This window comes from Lactuca virosa, chromosome 2 (genome assembly GCF_052849685.1).
Source record: "Lactuca virosa cultivar CGN04683 chromosome 2, Lactuca_virosa_CGN04683_v6, whole genome shotgun sequence".
NCBI lineage: Eukaryota > Viridiplantae > Streptophyta > Magnoliopsida > Asterales > Asteraceae > Lactuca > Lactuca virosa.
In genome coordinates this window covers 87,147,915-87,163,408 of record NC_136427.1, presented here as the reverse complement: position 1 = coordinate 87,163,408, position 15,494 = coordinate 87,147,915, and the positions used below count along the sequence as shown (strand labels likewise).

The following is a 15,494-nucleotide window of genomic DNA, read 5'->3' as shown; positions in this document are numbered from 1 at the left end:
CTCTTATTGCTCCGGTTCCTTAAAAGCCAGCAAGTACCTGTCTACTGATTTCCTGAGAATACAAGCAGTTTGAAAGAATATCAGCATAAAGCTGGTGAGTTCATAAACGGTGGTTTGTAATGAAAATCGTTGATGAGTTCGTAAAAGTGTTTTGCATTGTTTCAAGAAAATCTGATATTTTCTTTAGTGAGAAAGTAGTGTTTTCAATTCTGTATAAAACCATGAATATTTGTCACTGAAAACTGTAGTGATATGCGAAATTATTACTTCATGTGACTAGCTAATGCTAATCATGATGTAATAGTATTTCGTGCGTGGAACCATTGTATGCTCGTTCTGTTTGAAAACCCTGAAAGTTCCCTGGTTGTAGTGTGTATTAGTTCTTTTTAATGTAAATAAAACTGTTGAAGAGTGTTAAGTTGTAAACTAAAGGTGATTTATACATATTGTGAGTCGTATAACCATGCTTGATATGACTAGTGACCTTTCCAACGTTCTTCAGGCGTCGAGTTAAATGACATTTGTACATCTCAGGCGTGCCCGCCTAACTGTAGCTAGCAGTCCAGATGTGGGATTGTCAGTCCCGAATAGATCTATTCACAAATCTCACGCTCTCCCTCCAGGAGACTCTGGTTATACTATGGTAGGATTTATCCCTGTACACCTAAGGGTACAGTAGTGAAGTAGCGCCTCACAGTATCGTACAATCTAGTTTACATGTAGTGTAGTAGCGTTCTACCGTAGTGAAAATCCGTATGTATACCGTATATAGTGATAATTACAGTTATGAATATCATGATAAAGTAGTGATGTAAACTGTAAACTGTTTTTGTCTTAGAGCATATGTTTAGTAGTGAAAGTTTATGTACTTGTTATGTTTAGAAAAATCCCAAACTATACCGATTATAGTTTGCATGTATAGTGAATAGCGTGTCCGGAAAACTATGCAAATTTTAGTGAAAACGTCCCTTATGCTCAGCATAGTACAAAAGGGATTTAAAGTATGAGATTTGCATGAGTTTTTGAAAACATTTATGTTTAGCTTGTATTCCCCCCTAAAAACATTAAAAATACAGAAAATGTAGGGGTGTGAACTCACAGTTGTTGCGTGAAATCGTTGACTGAAATGAAGATCCTCAAGTTGTTTCACGTGACACTTAACGGAATCTTATTATCAAATAAATACATATATGGATCTAAATTAGCGATTTCATTAGATAACGTGTTAGAGGAACACTTGAATTCGGTTGAGGAATGTTACCAGGACTTGATCGAATCGATGAAAGTGAGTTTTCAGTCAAAAGCACCACTTAAAAGGTGTTTACGGCCGTGAACAAGAGTTTACGGTCGATAGGTAGTTTATGGTTTCTGAAGGCTCGGTGAGTTTACGGCCGTAAACTCTAGAACAGAGTTTACGGTCTTTGAAGGCTTGGACCGTAAACTCAAGAACAGGGTTTACGGTCTTTGAAGATGGACCGTAAACTCAAGAACAATGGTGTTGATTGCTGATTTCGAAGAGATAAGTGCTCTGAGACGTTCCAAAGTGACTCCAAACGTGGTTTCTCGATGTTTTCCGAAGTTTGAGGGTGCTTTTAGGTGTTTACGGTTAAGGTTCTTAGAGAGAGGAGGAGAGAGTTTTGGCCAGAAATGTTCTAATGAAGGTAGAGGTATCGTATTTATAGGAGTGAGGTGGTCGGTGGTAGGGGTCCACTCTTTACTGACCGTAAACAGGTTTACGGTCGTAATCTCACTTAGACCGGAAATGTTTGATTTTTTGAGATTTTTGGGTTTCCGCACGATTTTGGTTCTGACTTGCAAATAATTTAATTATAAATAACTAGATTATTTTCTAAACCAAGAAGTTTGACGGAAAAGTTAACGGATTCGAAATTTTATTAACAGAAATCGCGTAACGGAAACGGACAAAGTTTCGGGTTGTCACATTAGTTATATTTAAATTGGAGTTCATCAATGGCGCACATTATCATTATTGATATTGAGATATGGTGTTTGTTTTTTAGTGCTCAAAGGAAATTTAAGGCTTTGAACATGTAATGGTAACACCTACACATGATGTGGTAGGATATCTCAATGTAACCCTAACATAGGATATGGTAGCCAATGATATCCATGGAACTGAATGGTGCTTCAGGAAAATATTTTGGGGTAAGTACTAAGGATGTGTGTTTAATTTTTGCATATTCATCGTGTTATTTCCAGTGTTTAATTTGAATACCAAATTAGTTCTTTTAATACCATTTTGGCATATGCTTATCCTTACTTGATTCTATATTTTTTATAAGGATTGGGTCTTCTTCTTTAACTGTACCGGTCTTACACGTCTTTTATTTAAAATCATGTGTATAATTAGTTATGTTATGACCATACATTCTATATTGCATCACATTATTACATGAATTTTATTGATTTTGGCCAATAGGATAATTACTCATTTAAGATGTTTTGGTTTCATTTTGTACAGTGGGACATAATTTATTGGAATAAGTATATGGTGAACCTTTTTTAATATGTTATGTTTCATTGGATATTTATAAGTGTTATCCCGCTTCCTAATTTTCTTTTTTGTTATTTATATGGTTGTATATATCATATCATCTTGCTTTTTAATTCATTTTATTACAATCGACTTTTGTTACAAACTTACCACTAATAAGGTTCTAACCAACTCCTACTGCCATCTAGATCTTATAAATACACCTAATATGGTTCCAACATGCTCTTGAGTCGAATTGAGTGGGAGTAAGTGCTCTTGACTATAATGGAATCAAAGAAGACCTGCCTTGGCATATTCCCATCACCATGAACTTCATTGTTCTTCTTCATACCTATAACCAGATCTAGAATTATGCTCACTCGGCTACATGAAGGTTTCGATTCTTCAATGACAAAACTAAAGAAGAAAGATGGTATTTAAATTTTAAAATGTTTTTTTTTTCAAAAATTAAGCTCCAAATCGGACCCAACTAAAGTAAATTTGTATTCCTTTTTTTGGTACCACCAAAGATTCAGATGGAGTTTTGCTTTGATGAAAATACTATTGTTTTCAAGCCTTTGTATTTTTATTTCATTTATTTTAGACATAATGGAAGTTTGAGTTTTTAGGGTGAAGGTTGGTGTTTAGAAATTCATTTTGTATTTGTACTTTCATTTGTTTTAGCAAAGATTGAGATTTGAGTTTGAGTTAAAGTTTGGTGTTATGAAACTTATCATTGCTTTTGGTAGTTGTGTTAGGAGTTCCAAGATGAAGTCTGCATATGTATATTTGAAAAATTAATGTATATTTAAAATTTTTGAAAATTAATGTACATTTAAAAAATTATTGTATGTATTATCTCAATCTTGAAAACTATAGTATTTAGATTGAATATGGATAGGTAAAAGAAATGGTACCACCATGTGAAAAAATTAATTTTTTTAAATGGTGTTGGTGTTTAGAAAATTAGTTAATTGTTTAATATTTAAATTAATCGTTAAGGACAAATATGTTGATAAAATACCAACTAATGCTTATATACCGTCGATTTATTTTGTGTTATTTGGAAAACAACATTTTTGCCAAAGAAAACTAATCGTTGAAATGAGAGTATTCACCGAAAAAACTATTTGATGCCTATTGAAAGGAAAATAATCAGCACAACGAAAGTATTACCCACCCCCAAATTCGCCTCATTAGTATCGCACAGTTACCACATTAGAATTTTGAAATATGTTATCATGAATTAGAATGAAAATTTTTCGACATAATGGATCCAGTATATGAAATCACATTGCAAAATACACAAAAGAGATGAATACATTAAAGAAAACATTGTCCGTTGAAAAGAAAACGAATCGTTGAATTGAAACTAATGCTTAGTGATACTTTGCCAATACACCGTGTCTTGGCTAGCGGCGCAACTTGTTGCCCGTTTGCCTTCCATCGATATGTATTAAACTATCTTCATTAACTTAAAAAAAAAACAAACTAATTGCTGAACTGAAACTAATCATTTTTTTTTCTGAAAAAAAACTAACTGTCGAAAAAACTATTCGTACCCGTCGCTTATCGCGGGTAAACGGCTACGTGTATATATATATATATATATATATATATATATATATATATATATATATAATTTTTCATGTAGAACTTGGGAGAGTATGAAGTTACTAGAAGTTCTGAGAATCAAGCTGAAGTGAAGTACAAGGCAACACGTTGGGAAGTCAACCTAGATGAAAGATAATGTAGTTGTCGAGTGTGGCAAGTTCAGGGCCGACCATGTGTACATGCAGTGGCTTTTATTGCTTATATAAGGGATGCTAACTGGGACAAATATGTTGATCCATATTTCACTATTGAGAACTTTAAAGCCGCATATGCTTTTCAAATTGCTCCGATGCCCGGACAGGATCAATGGGCGTAAAAGAATGGAGAGAAAATATATCCACCTATTATCAAACACCCACCTGGACGACCAAGAAAAAATAGAATAAAATCATCGGATGAGTCTAAAAGAAGACACAAGTGTCCGCGATGTGGAGAGTATGGACACCGTGAAAGGACATGTAAAAATCCAGCATCTCAAAGTTTCGATCAAAGTGAAACATCCACATCTAAAAGGTTACATGGAAAGGATACAAAATCGCATGGTGGTTCGGGAGTTTCGGGTTATACATGAAAAAGTCTCATGAAATTAGTTGGTCCTTTAGAAAAATTTTGTTAGCTTAAGTTGAAAATATTCTTAGTTAGGGTTCAATTGATGGTTTTTTTTGTTAGTACGTGACATAAATAAATATTTTGTTTTAGTTTTTCTTTCATGGATTTGCATTTGTTGTCAAATTGGTATATATGGTGCAAATTTAAAGTTCAGGGACCAAAATGTAACTAATTCCAAATATATGCTTTAAGGACCAAAATTGTATATATTACAATTAAAACATACACAGATAAAAAAAATATAGCTACTGTTATTAACTATTACAAAATTTTGAAAGTTCAATGCTATATATCATAAATTTCTCAAAGTACAATGCTATTTCTTAAAGATTCGCTTCACGCTTCATGTACTATCCACTACATTTTCAAAGATTGCATGAAACAGGATAAGTTTCTTTTGGCCACCGAAGACTTCTCCTCCAGATATGTTGATTATTGTGTCCCATGAACCATTCGGACGTGTGTGTGAATCCACAGTAATATTGCCTTTGATAATTCCATGTAAATCCTTCATATTCACACAAAATCCATCAAAAAAAGATATAGTTGGAATAATTTAATTAAGTACCTAAAAAATCTCAACACAACCATGATACAGTACAACCCGAGTCATTACATAAATAACAATGTATTTACCTGTAAGCATCCACCATCAGCAATAACTAGTTCATCTACAAAGTGGCGTATGAGAGCTGGAAGAAAATGATGTAAATAATAGTATGGAGATTGTGAGTTAAACACTTTAAATGAAGGGATTTCTTTCTTTCTTATGGCTCCTTTTATGGTTTCGTGAAGGGTTTTCACAGTTGAGATATCATTTGCTAAAGTTGCCATGAACTAATCTTCATTGTAGAGGTAAGCAAAACTCTTAAACTGGACACTGCAAACAATATATAAAATTATAAAATTATAATGCTGGTGTTATGTACACTATTTACACATATACCATTTCAACCTATTTAATCAGTTTATAAAAATAGAATGAAAACCTGATTACCTTGCTGCTTGTAGTTGACTGTATCTCTAGAATCACAAGTGTTGAATGCGATGCTTTTGAATAAGATCAATCACCGAGCTCCTAATCTCATGAGGCTGAAGATCATAGGCAAAATTAAAAGTTCTTAGTTCACTGAAACCGATTGTACCTGAAATCCAACATAACTAAGCTATCAAATACAACATAACAAAGCAGATTGTAAAAAGAATTTGAACAATTGAAACTAAAAACCCTAAAAACGAAATTAAAGAGATGGAAAATAGGTATATGTTGAAGTCGCTAGTACCTGATTCGATGATGTGAGTGTGCGACAACAGGGGGAAGAAGGAATTGTGCTACGATCAGAAGGAAGCTAGATACGGAAGGAAGTTGCAGCCAGCGTATGTGTGTATGCGATAACAGGGGAAGCACCAACTGGAATCAACGATCGATTAGATGTAGCGATTGGATGCAAAGATCGAAAGCCTCAGGGAAGGGAAGGATCGATCGTGACTTAAGAAGGTATGGGGGAAAACGATTTTTGGCAGAATCGATCCATAAAGCTGTGAATCGTGTGTTGTATTGGAGATTAGGAGGAAGGGTATTATTGTCCATTCATAATGTATTTTATTTATAATGATTTAGTATTATGAAAAACAATTATAAATCAATAAAAAAATACCAAAAAAATAGATTCGGATATATATGATATTAAAAAACATTAGGAAGGGCAAATACGATATTTAGAGTTTAGTCCGGGGCAAATACGATATCTAGCTGTTTAGGAAGGGCGTATACGAAATTCAACATTTTTTTCAGTAGTATAAATTTTTCAGGAAGGTTTCGTTTATGTTGCGGTCCTTAATATAAATATGTTTAGCGAAATAACAACAAAAAGTTTTAGTTGGCTCGGGTGGTTATCGCGATAGGGTGTTATTCTGAAGGTTGCAAGTTCGAATATCCTTTCTAACAATTTTTTTCTTTTATTTTCGAAGCTATTTATAAGGATTTTATATAGCATCATATGGATTTTATACCTATTATATTATGATGTTATGAAAATTAAACACAAATTCTTAGTTGTCCAAGCGCTAAAGTGTTGAACTTTTAACTTGGATATCCCTATTTCGAATCTCGGCCTTGACATGAGTGTATTTTATTTTGTTTTTCAGTTTCTATCCAATATCCCTTCAACTTGTTTCTTAAATTCAAATATTGTCCCAAATCTGCCATAACATGAAAGATAGCACATATATACATGTGTTATATAAGGAACATAAGCTTCTCAATTCTCAGCCATTTAAACTTCCGGATGAGTACGGGTTTAAACCCAAAATTGAGTTCGGAAAAACCGAGGAACAGAACCATCGGTTTAGGATACCATTTACTTTTATCCTGGCTCCACACATAAATCAATACAACATATCTAAATAGATATATTAAAATATGAGATATTTTTGGAGGACAAAAAATTAAAAGTTTGATTAATTAAAGAAATGATATTCCCATGAAAAAAAAAGTAACGAATAGATGGCAAAAGGCCAATAATGAAGGGTGTATGTACTTTTTTTTTTTTTCAAATTAGTGTTAGATGGGACCCAATTTCTGAAAAAAAAACATTATTATCACAAAATTGAAAAACACCTATTTTTAGAACGCCTCTATAAAAAACACTAGTTTTGAAAAAGCTCAATTTTTTAAGAAAAAAATTAATATTTTGATAACTTTAACTTTTGTCATTTTCTTTTATGCAAAAGCCTTTCAAAAGAAGGGTAATTCATTTTTAGTGCACAGCCCATGATCATTTTCTTATCTTACAGCGTCACAACCATTCACATTCTTCCCCTGTTCGTTCCTATTGTTCGACGTCTTTCTCAGGTCTCCATTCATCAGTCTCAGGTAACTTTTTCTCTGTTAACTTCCTGGATTAATTTTTCCTTCCACATAAAGTGATTTTGCTTCTAACTATTAGAACCTAACGTTTCATCCACCAAGGCCTGGACTTTGTCGATTCCTTTTCATACAAACTTGTATAGTCTTCAATGGTGTAAAGCTAATTTTCTGCCTTAAATTATGTTTGGATCAATTTTCTTTCGTCTACATCTAGTTTTGGTCAAATATCTACATATGGTCTCTCTTCTGCCTCCAATACAGATCCAAACAAGTCCTCTATAGAGATGAATCATTTGATTACTCTTGTTTATGTTTAGAATTTAAGTGACCTTTGTATAACATAGCGTACCAACTTATCCCCAAATGTGGAGTTTATGTTGCTTGAAATGGAAATTTGATGTAGTGTTTGAGAAAGTACATATTCATCCTCAAATTTTGGAAAATGGATGAATACTTTTCGTGGTTTTGCATAATACATCACTAGCTTGCTTAGCAACAATAGATGCAGTATTAGCTATTCCAAACACTTCAATTTAATGGTGTTTTTTTCCGTAAAAGATGTATCTGTATCTTCTTTCAGTCCCTATAATAATATATGTTTACTTTTCTTTGACAGGTGTAGTTGACCACAAACACAATGTCCTCTTTCAGGGACTGTTTTGATCAATACAAATATAAACTTGATATCATTAATACTGCCACCAACAACTTCGCTGATAGCAACTATATCGCAGAAGGTGGATTTGGCAAAGTATATAGGGGAGAATTCCTTGACTCTAAGCGTCTTACCATAGGTGCCGTAAAGCGCTTGGATCGTTCCAAAGAGCAAGCAGATATTTCATTTTGGAGAGAGATCATGTTGCTTACCAGTCATAGACATGAAAATATAATCTCACTCCTTGGATTTTGTAATGAGGGTGAAGAAAGGATCATTGTGTACGAATATGCATCAAACAAAAGCCTTGATTTTCATCTAGATAAATCTAACCTCACTTGGATTAAACGTCTCAAGATATGTCTTGGGGCTGCACGTGGCTTGGCGTGCCTTCATGATCCCAAGGGGACCCAACAAAGAGTCTTGCACCGTGATATTAAAAGCGCCAATATCTTGTTGGACGAAAATTGGAATGCAAAAATTGCAGATTTTGGCTTGTCAAAACATGGCCCTGCCAACCAACAATACACGTTTGTTTTCTCCAATCCTGTGGGCACTCTTGGCTATTGTGATCCAAACTATATTGATAAGAATGAACTAACGAAAGAATCAGACGTCTACTCATTTGGCGTCGTACTGTTTGAAGTTTTGTGCTCAAGGCCTTGTGTTGATTTAAGTTGTAAGGATGTGCGAAAAAATCTCGCGGAGTTGGTAAAAAGCTATCATGAAAACAATATAGATGAGATTATTGATGTTAAGCTAAAGCAACAAATGGAACAGAGTTCGCGTGATACGTTTGTAAAACTGGCATATCAATGTTTGGAAAAGGACTCGTCACGACGCCCACCAATGGCTTTGGTCGTGAAAATGCTTGCAAGTGCTCTCAAACATCAAGTACATTGCTTTTTCCTCTCAACTTGCATTTTTACAACTCTCTTACCTTTTTTGCATTTTGAAACCATCAAAAGGTTAAATTGGACATTTTGGTTTAAATCAAATTAGGAAAAACGGATTTTAAGCATATTGGTTTGACTAATTTTTTTCTCACGTTTTAAGTTCAATTTTGAAACAAATAAACCCCATGGTGTTCAAATCTATGAATAAAGTTACAAACCTTTAGATGGAGAGTGTGATATAATTCCTTTATTTTTTCAATAAAAGAAATAACCTTTTTTCTCATAGTTATCCTAGATAGAAAAAAAAGTAGGAGTAAAATCGGATAAAGTAAATGTATAATAATTTGTTAGATCAAAAAGAGTAGTGGTGATTGTTGGTTACTTACCTGTAGGCCTTTCTTTTCTCATCATTGGTAAGTTCCTATGCTTTCACAACCAACTAGGAGCAATTAAAATATTTGATGTCTGTCCCAATCTTGTCGTTCACCTTTGGTGCACCAAAACAATCTAGATAAACATCCTACAATCATTTTAAATGTTTATAATTCAATACGTGGTTCAAAACTAAAAGTAGGTAAGCATTTCATTAATATACTAAAATGATACCTGAGGTTATAAAGATCCACCATGATAGACCATAATACACTAAAAGATACCAAGAATAGTCAAATTTATTCAAGAAAATAGACCTAGTAATCGTTGTTTAATAAAAAAACATCATCTTTGAAAATTCTCTATTCACTATCCATCCTAATTAGTTTGAATGTGAAAAATTTCATGCGAAAAAGAATGTTACAGATTGCCACATGTAAATTTACTTTTCTCTTAGAAGCATTATCCAAAATTTTGTTTCAAAAGAAACTATTTCCAAATCAAAATATGGATAAAGAATTACCATATAATTTTTCCATCACTTCGTAGAGGCAATTCAACAAATACCTGGTAGGCAATCAAATTGCTTTTTAACAAAACTTCAAAATGGTTGGTTAGTTTGCTAGGTATGATGATGAAGTAATACATATTGTAATTGAGTTATGAGAAATGACATCTTGAAAATCAGGAATTTAATGAACAGTGGGAGGAAATCAAAATTCAAATCGTGAGGGGTGAGTTTGCAATTGAGTTGAGAAGGAATTGCATATTGTAGGATCAAGTGATAAAATAGAGGCAATTAGAATTCATGGGGAGGGAGAGAATTAAAAATCCGATGTCTACATTTTTCCCTGATGGATCAACTTCGATTTCTAAACTTGAATATATTTCTGACATAAAATTGGTGGTGATGGTGTCGTTGTATGGTGAAGATGGTGTGCCCGTGGATATGAATTGGTCCGACAATGGAAGTGTTGGACGTTTAGGGATTTCTGGTGATGGTGTAAAGTGGTGATGACCGGAGGATGATAACGATATAAATTGGTATCTAATCCATGATTTTAGCTAAATATTCATAAATATTGGATTTATATTTTTTGTTATTCAATTAATTATATGTGAAATTCCAAAACTACCCTTTTATGTTGATTGGTTCATAATTAATCATACATTCACAATATATATATATATATATATATATATATATATATATATATATATATATATATATATATATATATATATATATAGGTTCAATAGAGAAATAAAAGAACACAAGAATCAATTATGAGCATCGGAATTTAAAACATCAACCGCCAAAGACAAGGATGTACACAATTTTGTATTTTCTTTCTATTTTATAAACATTAGTTCACATTTAAATAACCATTGTACCTGATTTTTACAACAATTGTTAATTATTCACATATGAGTTCAAATTTACTGATTCTGAGTAAATTCCTTTCTATATGATCACAATGATGAAATAGTAAAAAAAAACAATCAGGTGAATTACTTATATTCATATGTAAATTTAGTCAGATTCAAATGTGAATCAAAATGAGAACATTTGTTGGATTTCACATGTAATTCAAGATGTCAATGTTACAGATCACACACACACACTATATATATATATATATATATATATATATATATATATATATATATATATATATATATATATATATATATATATATATATAAAACCCTAAAAATGCATAAAAAAATAGTTAGAGATCAAAAATCTTGTTTTTTGACTTTATATTCTTAAAATTCGCAGGTTTTTTTTTAAATTCACTAAAAAATTAAAAAATCGATTTTTTTATTATTTTTATTTTTTATTATTTTTATTATTTTTTTATTTTTTGGTTTTTTTTCAAAAAAAAATTCAGCAAAATTATATAAAAAGTTGCGATTTTTAAGAATATAAAGTCAAAAAAAAGATTTTTGATCTCTAAGTATTTTTTTTCATGCATTTTTATGATGGCCATACAGTTCGTACTAACTATAAAAAATTATATACTTACGGGTAATCAGTTAATAATCAATAATAGTTAAAAAGAATTAGTAGAATAATCAGTCACATGTCAATTATGTTCTATAAAAAATCCAATAGTGTCATGTGAAGATTTACATGTGAATTTGAGATGAAATTTTAGGAAAAAATGTTTGTTTTTTATATGTATATATGAATGTCTATTTTTAGAGGATAAAATATCATGAATTTTGATATATCGTCTTTATATGAATGTCTATTGGTTACATGATTCTTTACTTTTATTTGGTCCTCTATTGAATGTTTAATGGAAAATTTATAAGTATACATTAGTCATAATCAAGAGTAAATATAGAAATTATGGAGATTGTTCATATGAAAATCTTATAACACAATCTTTTAAAGTAGAATCTCACACAGTTTTTGCATTCAAGTAAAATGACAATCCTCGACTTTTCATCTGTTTTTCGCAGGAGGATTTCGAGGCTAAAGGTCAAGAAGCAAAGAGGAGAAACATAGTTTTAAGGAACATAATATTAAAAGAATTGGATAATCCTCTTTTGGATTATCAAAAAGTCTGTCCACCGGGAGGAAGTGATTCGCTTATTCTGTACACAACAAGGGACAACACCAACCAAGAATCGTTCAAAGATTGTTTGCGCATTCGATTTTTACTCAAAGATTTTAATGTTTTATACCAAGAAAGAGATGTATCGATCCACTGGGATTACAAAGAAGAACTATGGCGGATGTTGGGCAGACAAGTAGCACTCCCAATGCTCTTTATAAAGGGTAGGTACATTGGTGGAGCAGAGGAAGTTTTACAGTTGCATGAGCAAGGTAAATTCCAGCCACTGCTGGCTGAGATACCAAGCAGTAGCTAGATAGTGGATTTCCGGTGGCATAGGGTTGCTAATGAGACGTATAATATGTAATGTGTCTTACATGCTAAGATCCTTGTTAGTTGTAAGCTATTGATACAACTATTATCAAATATAAGAACAAATTAAAACACATTTTACAAAGAATATGCTCTCTAGATCTTTAACATCAAAAGAGGGACAAAGATATGATATATTGAAGTTATAAGGAAACGACCTTTGTCCAGGTATAGTCTCCCATCATTACTATACACTTTTCATTTTTAACAAGCTCTAAATAGAAATATCATAAGAGTAAATTACATGTTTGGTCGCTGTGGTTTGCTGATTGTAACACCTTAGTTCCAAAAGATTCATTTGTTGCATTCTTGGTCCCTATTTCGTACTTTGCTTGCAGCTTTAGTCCTTCATTCTAACTGATGTAAGTGGAACCATTAAGATCCCTTATGTTCATGGAGGGAATTTTTGTCTTTTTTCCGTAGACCAAACATGTAATTTACTTTTTAGTTATTTCTGTAGAGGAGATAGAGAATGTTTTTGTTTTTGCTCAGATTAGAGCTGAAATAATCAACTTCTTCTGGGGAGATATTTGCAGAACTTGATTAGACTGGACCTGGAATACACGACACCAGAAATAGAGAAGGGGAAATATGACCGTTTTACCCTCATGTGAGGGGGTTTAACTGATTCATGTAACAACTAGTAGGGGAAAGGGACCAGACCTATTACAAAGGTCTGGATTAGGGACCATGAGTGCAACAAACGAGAATCTCATGGACTAAAGTTGTTATAATCAGCAAACTACATTGACCGACTTAAATCGTTGTAAGGTTAAAAAGGAAACGATGTGGAGATGGAATGGTAATAAAACATCTTGTGTCACGTACAGTTCCACTGTTGGAAATATTCCCTAGAAAAATCCTAATCATGAATTCATGATATATAAATATGGAAATAGCGACAAACCTCAATATAAATAAGTAAGTAATGCAATTTTGCCTAGCGGTATTAGGAGTTGACGAATAGACGTCTTTCTGCCAAAGGTTGAGGGTGAAGCCCTGCTATGGATACAAGATGTAGATTTATAAGAAGATTAGTGGGTACATGTGTAATGTTCTCTAAAAAAACATGAGGAAGTCCCAAAAATTACATCAGTGATAACAAAATCAATCAACTTAGGGTGCTACCGGCACTTCAATAGACAAAACTTAGACAAATGTTACCTAAAAAAACACTTGTTGTCTATCGGTTCCTACTCCGTGTAAAAAAATTAATCCATTTGTAAGTTTTCATATAACACTTTCGAGTTTAAAACCTCTAACCAGGCCATCAGAATTAGTTGAAGGTACAAGTTAGAGGGTTAAACTAGGCCATCAAAATTAATTTGGATAAGTAGAATTAGTTAAAGGTATAAGGGCTGAGCTGTAATTGTTTAATAGTTGAACAAAAGAGAGGATCTAGAATCCTCTTAAGGGGGAACGGTTTTGGTGCCATTGGATATGGTTTTTGGAAGACTCCAAAGGATAAAAAGAAACTAGATAAATACATCTTTAAAATATTATTATTTTAAGTTCAAATCGAGGGTTTCTGTGTTTATCAGGTAGCTATATAATGGGATGTAACCCTTGTGATCTTTGGCCTAAGCAACAACAAAGAGAAAACCAAATTTTTTCTTATCTCTCCACTCTTTCCTTCAATCCTAGAGTTTCTTGTGTTTTAGGTGTGAGGCATTAAAGACAACTATCTTTTGAAGCTAGTTTTTCTAGGTGATTATCAAAGGTTTTAGATTAGCTTAATCCGAAATAAGCTATAAGGAATGTGGTTCTATTCATAAATTTGATTTAATAGGGTTTATAGTTTTTGTTTCATAAGTATGTTGCTATTAACATGAGAAAAGACATAGATCCAATTTAGGTTGCATCTACCTTTAAGATTTAAGTGAAATTACGCATATACAAATTGATTGTAACCTACAAACCCCAATATATGGAACGTGGAGAACACGGATATGACATATAGCCACCTTGTTACGTACGAAATGAATATCAATATTTATATGTTTGGTGCGTTGGTGTTAAAATAGGTTGGTGGACATGTATACAACACTAAAATTATCATAGTAAACCAGAGTAGCAGACAGTGGTGGATAAAGTAGTTCAGGAAGTAAATTGCGAAGCCAAGTTGTCTTAAAATTTGTATTATCAACTACCATGTACTCAGCCGCCACAATGGATCAAGATGTCGTACCGTTAGGATAAAATCTTTAAAGATCGATAAGATCAAAAAACAGAAAGCAAAGAAGAACATGACAATGAATCAAAATATGCTTAATGATTCAAACTTCACAGCCTCAGAAGAGCTCGATAAAGAACTGCTACTGTACAGGCGTGATTAGGGTTTACAAATGATTTCCAAAGATAAAAGCGTTAACCTCCTACGGTGCATGCATGCACTATAAATATATAAACCCTAATAAACAAAACAGCTAGATTGGCGCAAAACCGTGTACATAATGGAATAAATACAATAAGCCTAATGACGCAACATCTAATACCCAACAATCTCCCCCTTTGGGTCAATTGAGGCGAGAGATGCTTCACTGTTGAGTCTTCTTAATTGTCTTAAAGAGTTTGGGTATCACAGTGAGTAGAGTACTGCGAAAGGCGATATACCACAGAATCATATCATTGAAGTTCTTCTTCGCAGCAGCATCATTCAGGCTACACTTGTTAATGATCTCCAAAATGTGTTCTAAGCAGGGCGTGGAGAACAAGTGTTTGTCGGACAAAGCGAAGAGGAATTTTTGGAAAGCTCCAGGAGCACCAGTCCCACGCTGAAACATTACAGTCCAGTGGTCTGTATCAATCTTGCCCATACGCATTTTATTGATGTCGCTTGCTCGTCCAATTGGATTGACAGTGGGCTTTCGTTTCAGAGCAAAGGCGATTTCGGTATCCAGCTGTGCCACTTCATAAATGTACGAAACCAACATTCGCTTTGGGTGAGCCATAATGGGTTCGTATTTTTGCTCTTCAGTCAGCATGAGGTAGAGCAATAGAATCCAATCATGAGGATTAAGATTGGGCAGATCAGCAAGTGTGAATT

The 15,494-nt window shown here is 33.1% G+C and overlaps 1 protein-coding gene and 1 long non-coding RNA gene across 2 annotated transcripts; one reads left to right on the top strand and one right to left on the bottom strand.

The window, feature by feature from the left end:
• Window positions 1-4,947: 4,947 nt before the first annotated feature.
• Window positions 4,948-6,245, bottom strand: LOC145156433 (uncharacterized). Its single transcript, XR_013736700.1, has 4 exons — window positions 6,001-6,245; window positions 5,715-5,862; window positions 5,354-5,597; window positions 4,948-5,225 (listed from the first exon to the last, which is right to left on the bottom strand). It is a non-coding gene; the product is annotated as an uncharacterized LOC145156433 (long non-coding RNA).
• Window positions 6,246-7,466: 1,221 nt separating this feature from the next.
• LOC145159261 (putative serine/threonine-protein kinase PBL28) lies at window positions 7,467-12,522 on the top strand. Its single transcript, XM_079078198.1, has 3 exons — window positions 7,467-7,592; window positions 8,203-9,135; window positions 11,982-12,522. The coding sequence occupies exons 2-3, from the start codon at window positions 8,224-8,226 to the stop codon at window positions 12,390-12,392; spliced, it is 1,323 nt and encodes a 440-aa protein (XP_078934324.1). The 5' UTR covers window positions 7,467-7,592; window positions 8,203-8,223; the 3' UTR covers window positions 12,393-12,522.
• Window positions 12,523-15,494: the final 2,972 nt, after the last annotated feature.

Coding starts and splice junctions, on each gene's coding strand:
- LOC145159261 (XM_079078198.1), top strand. CDS start 8,224: ATGTCCTCTTTCAGGGACTGTTTTGATCAATACAAATATAAACTTGAT. Junction 9,136..11,981: donor CAAGTGCTCTCAAACATCAA/GTACATTGCTTT, acceptor TGTTTTTCGCAG/GAGGATTTCGAGGCTAAAGG.